General features: G+C 38.7%; 1 protein-coding gene across 5 annotated transcripts; it reads left to right on the top strand.

The window, feature by feature from the left end:
* The first annotated feature begins 628 nt into the window (after positions 1-628).
* LOC108010934 (synaptic vesicle glycoprotein 2C) lies at positions 629-3,785 on the top strand. Of its 5 annotated transcripts, XM_036818523.3 has the most exons (9): positions 629-1,093; positions 1,343-1,521; positions 1,580-1,761; positions 1,829-2,028; positions 2,436-2,592; positions 2,654-2,768; positions 3,189-3,348; positions 3,407-3,534; positions 3,589-3,785. In XM_036818523.3, the coding sequence occupies exons 1-9, from the start codon at positions 702-704 to the stop codon at positions 3,642-3,644; spliced, it is 1,569 nt and encodes a 522-aa protein (XP_036674418.1). In that variant the 5' UTR covers positions 629-701; the 3' UTR covers positions 3,645-3,785. The 5 variants fall into 5 exon arrangements, 2 of the variants coding, with proteins under 2 accessions (XP_036674418.1, XP_065723264.1); XR_010654559.2 differs by lacking the exon at positions 3,589-3,785 and having other exon boundaries at positions 3,226-3,348; positions 3,407-3,533; XM_065867192.2 differs by lacking the exon at positions 629-1,093 and having other exon boundaries at positions 1,417-1,525.
* The last annotated feature ends 2,565 nt before the right edge of the window (positions 3,786-6,350 follow it).

The raw sequence follows: 6,350 nt of genomic DNA on the forward strand, positions 1-6,350 counted from the left end.
AATTAACTGTAACCGACCCAGGTGGGTAAGTGGGTGGTTCGATGGGTTAGCAGGTGGTTTGCTCTGTGGGTGGATGGGTGGTTGAGTTGGCAGGTGAGTGATCGACTACAGATAACATAAAGCTGATTTTCATCAGGTGATGATGGGTAAAGTGGGAATTAGTGCTGCCTGAATAGACTTATCTGGCAGCCTTTAATGGATGCGATTTATTAGATTGAGCGCTTCAATGATTTCCGAACAACATGAACTTTCACCAAAAGACCAATCAATTTGAATCACTTGAGAGCACCCTGATAATTTTGAAAATGAGGTTGAAATACCAGGAATTACTAATTGGGAGTGCATCTATTGTGCTTCTGTTCACTGGAAGCAAAAACTGTGCTCATTTCAGATGTGACAAAGTTATGTTGACCAACTATAAAATACTATTACTAACTATTTTCCTAATTTAAAAGATATATGAACAAATATTGATAGCCATGATAATAATATGCATAATTTAAAATGTGAAAGGTGATTTAAAGTATAATTTAAGTTAAGGTATATTTTGGTACATGACTTGTTCAATAGAGGGATTTGCAAACCTCATATGTCAAAATATATGTAATTCCCTTGTTCCTACTTTGTAATCATCCTGGAGTCTTTTAAGCAACTTTCAAAATTTCCATTGCCACCTCAGACATTTAATATCATTTTTTGTGATGGCGGATCGCGTGAGGGATAATGCAGATGAGGCTGCCGATTTCGAGACGGCGATCGCGGAGTGCGGATTTGGGTTGTTCAACGTGTTCATCCTGTGTAGTGCGGTTCCCTGCCTCACGGCCATGGTCTTCTCGGCCTCGGCCCTGTCCTACGTAATGCCCTCCGCCGAGTGTGACCTTGACCTCAGCATCGTGGACAAGGGCATGCTGCATGCGGTGACCTATGCGGGAATGATCATCTCGGCGGTGCCCTGGGGATTCATAGCGGACACCATCGGTCGCAGACCCGTCCTCATTTCCGGCGGCTGGCTCGACGGCTTCTTCGTCCTGTGCGCCTCCTTCAGCCAAGATACCGCTCAGCTAATGGCCTTTAAGTTCTTTGACGGCTTTATGTAAGTTGATTTATAAAAAAGAAACAAAGATACTCTATATGTAGAACTGCTTGCAACTTTAATACTTTCTTATAACCAAACTCTTTGAAAAGAGATAGTATAGCCCTTATGTTAAACATCTTTAATATTTTGTAATATCTTAAACATAGTACGATTTATTTCTTTGACAAAGAACTTTGAAATCCATAAGTCCAATTATGTTTTTCGGAGTGTCAAATCGATAATCATACTAATGAGCCTGTACGCTAGTATATGCGGTCCATTTGCGGTGGTGGTCAGCTACCTGGCCGAGTTCCATGGCAAGAAACACCGGCCCTATATCATGTTGTTCGTGGGTCTATGCGTCTCCATCGGATCGATGATTCTACCCCTGCTGGCCTACGCGTTGATGCCCGTGCCCATCTTTTTCAAGGTGGCCACTTTGGAGTGTAGGTGAGAATCCTGCACGATGTGACCTCAATGTTGAACTCCATTTTCCGCCTGCAGTTCGCACCTGGCAGGTCTTCTTGGCGGTCTCCGCGGTGCCCAGTCTGCTCAGCGGCTTCCTGCACATTTTTCTGCCCGAGAGTCCCAAGTTCCTCATGTCCCAGGGTAATTATAAGAAGGCCCTCGATTCCTTTCAGCGCATCTACAAGCTAAACAAGCGCAAGAGTAAGGAGAGCTATCCGGTGGGTGTCCTTCTTAGAAAACAAAATATAAATAAAGCTCACATTGTTAATCTTTTATTTTTACCAGGTAAAACGCCTAATCGATTCAACGCCTGATCGCTCTGCAGATCTTGATGGAACTGGCAGGTCATCAACCATCAAGGAAAGATTTAGTCGGGTTAAAAAAAAATTCATGGAAGGGGTCCTTCAGCTGAAGCCAATGTTTTCCAAACCCTATTTGGCCATTTCACTACAGGTATACTGCCTGCACTTCTGCCAGATAATGTGGTGAGTAAAGGTTATTTATAATAGACCAGTACTTATAAACTTTAATTCTTATCAATTTTCTATGATTATAATATATAACATATAATATTTAAAAAATTATAAAAATATAAATTAGAATCTTAGTATTTTAATTTCTTTATGTAATAACTTTTTATTGCAACTTAATAGCTAAGAAAAGAAAATATATGGTGATTCAGAAATCATAGGATTTTGCTACCATTTGTAAAGGTGTCGGAAAGTATGCAGCTCAGTCATTTCGGATTTAAAATTCACTGTGGCATGACTTTTTGAGACCTTTATGAATGATTTGAAATCCCAAGTTATTTCTGTTTCCCTACGGTTAACAGTATTTGGTTTTTAGAAATGTTTTTATTACTTTTATGTAAACAATTGATTTTATTTTTTAGTGTGAACTCGGTGCGTTTATGGTTGCCTCAGATCTTCGCCACGATGAATGCAATGGAGTCCCTGGGGGCAAATGACACCAGCATGTGCGCCGTCTTGGAGCACAATGCGATGGCGGTGTCCATGAACGAGGACGACAAGAGGGTGGAGTGCGCTCTAGTGGGTAGGCGATCGCTTGTCATTGGTTTCGGGGTCTAAAGTAATAAACTCCAACGTACAGCACCACGACCCGAGGAGCTACTTGGATAATATCACAGTAGCGGGCATTGGCCTGGTCGGCTTTCTGATCATATTTCCGCTGATGCGCATCCGATTGGTCTCGAATCACATACTGAGTGAGTACATTTTATTTAAGGGATGCAAAACAGAAAACAAACCAACCAAAGAAATTCACTGCAAAACGATTTATTGTATAATGGATGCCACTAAAACCATTAGGGCTTTAAAATTACTTATAAAGGTATCTAAAAGTATGCTGTATAAACGAACTTACTAATTAAAATGTATTGTTGCATACTTTTAGACACATTAAGTTAATTTATTTCAATATCGATTTTAAAGAAGTTATCATAAAAGACATCACAATTTGATACCAGATCTTAAAAGCGTGTTGCATACTTTTAGACACATTAAGTTAATTTATTTCAATATCGATTTTAAAGAAGTTATCATAAAAGACATCACAATTTGATACCAGATCTTAAAAGCGTTTTGCATCCCCCTTTGAAATATTAATTTATATGAGATCCCGGCAGAGGTGTTCCTATTCATCTGCATTTTCCTGGTGGGCAGCCTTTACTTCGTAAAGACCTCGCTGATGACGATGATCCTTTCTGCGATCTACCTGACCCTGATGGGCATTTGTGCCACCACGATTATCGGGATGTCAGTGGTGATATTCCCCACCCTGATGAGGTTCGTTAGCTTTCTATATAAACACTCTATAAATATTTATGTAAATTTTAACCATCAGGACAATGGTGCTGCTGCTGATCATGACTTTTGGAAGACTCGGCTCTGTGAGTGGCAACCTGCTTCTACCTATTTTCATGCAACTTAGCTGCCTGGCTCCATTTCTCTGGCTGTGTTCCCTGATGTGCAGTGAGTAGTTAAAATCCTGATCTAAACCTAAGTAATTCAGCTGATATTCCACAGTTGCCTTCCTGTTTTCTGTGTTCCTGAAGGTGGACGATCAGCAATCGCTGAGCTAACACTTAAGATATTATTTCCTGATAGGTTGTCTCAGTTGTTTTAATCGTCTCGCTATTGATGGCTTCTGGGCTCAATTAATAATCAATGCATTCGACTGTGCGGTTAATTCAACTTAATTACACTTTGATCACTTGCACACACGAGAGCCAACCGGTTTTGATTAATTTCTTTATGCTTTTTGATTGGGCGGGGAAAAAAAACATACATGTGTATCTGCTGGTAATTATGTTTTTGCGGTTACCAATTAATTTGCACATGGGAAACTGACTCGCAATTCGCGCTTCGCTGACTGTCAAAGTGATTTTTCCCAGCAGATGTCTTTTGTCTGGCTAAAAGTTTTCCCCGCATACTCGCATATATTTTTCTAACCACACCGCAACCATAAATCAGCACTAAAGTTTGTTGCCTTCGACTGGCGACTGAATCAATGGAATTTCGCCCCGTGATGCATACACGGCGTATGCTTGATTTTGCCCAGAGAACTGGCGAACTGGCAACGAGAATATCCTATTTCTCGGCACTTTTCTCGTCGACCCGGGAACTAACCCATTTCCCAGACTGTCAAAACAAAGTCAAGCGGTAATTGACACATGTTGACTTGGGGCGTTTCCCTCGTCGGTTGTTAGTGGTTTTGCTTCCACTTCGGATATACATACATATGTCTGCATATAGTTCCTAGTTTGGGATGCACTTATTTCGGTTCAATTTATTGGTGGTGCCAGAGCAACCCACTCGGGACTTTATTGGATAAATCTAGTGCAGTGAGTCAGCTCTTGTAGGTTAAAGGGTATTTTACATACAACCAAAAGTTGATATATACAGAACCATTGAATAGTATTCAAAATGAACCCTTAAAAGTATGCTACAAAAATTTGCAGAGTATTTTTGGCAACTAATTTCTACTTATTAAGTACTGGGTGTCTAAATCTCGATCAGTTCACTATCTGATAGATACGAAATTTGACTAAAAGCCTGTCTAATGCATAAATGTATTTTCTGAAATTCCATCTCTGTTATTTTAGAGCTCAATATTCTGGCGAAAGAGAAACCCACTAGCTCTATAACTAGCACGCACTCTATAAAAACCCCGGAACAGCAAATGCGCATAAATTTATCATAATAAACATGCATAAATCGCCGTGAATATAAACAGGGAAACCCCCGAAATAGATGTGCGGAAATATGCTTGGGGCGGCCTAATGGGTAGATGAGCTCTTGGGGGCGGGGCCAAAATGTAAGCTATAAACTAAACGAAACAAGATCGTAAAAAAGCCAAACATGGAAATGCATATGCGTGTAAGTGTGTGCGTGCCCTGGGCAGAAATGAGGTACATAGTGCCATGTTTGTGTGGGTAAATATGTATCTGTGTGGGGGGAGGATGGCAGGATCCGCCTGAATGGGCAGTCATAATCACATGGGGCCAACAGGGAGCAGATAGAGCGGCAGACATAAACATTTCCAGACATTAGCAAACACAAAATACGACAAACAAACACACACACACAATCACAATAGGTCATTTGAACGGTCCTTGAAATGGCCTTTGTTCCTGTGAGTGTGTGGGTGGGTCCACAATCTGGGTGTGTGTGGGCGGGGTGTAAACCGTGTCCTCTGCCATCATTTACAGGTCATTCATCATAGCACCACGATGTCGAAAGTAGAAGTGAAAACGAAACATACACCGCAATATATAGTATATTCAGGTGAACTAAGCAAGAAGTTGTTACAGGGGGATTTGGAAGAAGTTCACTAAAGTTTGCACAACTAAAATAGCACTGGGGTGAACTTTTTGTGCTTTATTAATAGCCAGCTATCAAGACATTTTAAGCTAAGGATATCGGAATCAAATATTACTATTAATTCTTTTTGTAGGATTTTCCTTTGCTTTTATGAATGATTTTACACCATTTTACTGCATTTAATTTGATTGTGGTAAAGCGATTCTTAGGAATCGTGATTTCATTGCTATTAAAAAGCTTCTGAGTGAACATTTCCATTTAAATAAGTTAATTAAATTTCGTGGAATTTCCCGTTTTAACTGCTTTTAAAATACACATAAATAAGCATTTCTATAGAAATTTTTTTTGTGGTAAATTTTAATAGATTATATAAATGCAGAATGAAATATATTTTTAAATCGATTGCAACTACTCCTCTGTTTAAATGGCTTAAAATTTATAATGGAAAAACGTTTTTCATAATGATGTGGTTTTTAAACGATTTACTCAATTAATCAATTTTGGTCTCTTAATTATTTGTCACTGAATAATGCCGTTGTGTTTTAAACTTTATCAATTAAAGTGTTTTTTTTATAGTGTTATTTTAAAGTACAGCAACAATGGAAGATTAATTTAACTTTTTTGGGAAAGTTTTCTCATAGGGATGTTAAACTAAAAGCTGATTTTAAACTGTAAATGTTTTAGGCTTAACATGCGGTATAAGATTTTTGAATGACATTGCCGTAGTAATTTAAAACATTACAATTGCAATTAAAGATTTTAGGCCAAACATTTGACTAATAATTTCATTTTTAAAATTAAAAATAAATACAAAAAAATGTTTAAAAACAGGTATATATTTTTGTAAACCAAATTTATCTTACCGATACCCAATCCAACTTTTATTCAAGATCTTCCGTTTGAATTTATTTAAGACTTGCTATAAAAAAGGTTGCTGCAACATGTTGCCTTCAGAGTAACAGGTT

This window comes from Drosophila suzukii, chromosome 3, assembly GCF_043229965.1.
Source record: "Drosophila suzukii chromosome 3, CBGP_Dsuzu_IsoJpt1.0, whole genome shotgun sequence".
In the NCBI taxonomy this organism is placed as follows: Eukaryota; Metazoa; Arthropoda; class Insecta; order Diptera; family Drosophilidae; genus Drosophila; species Drosophila suzukii.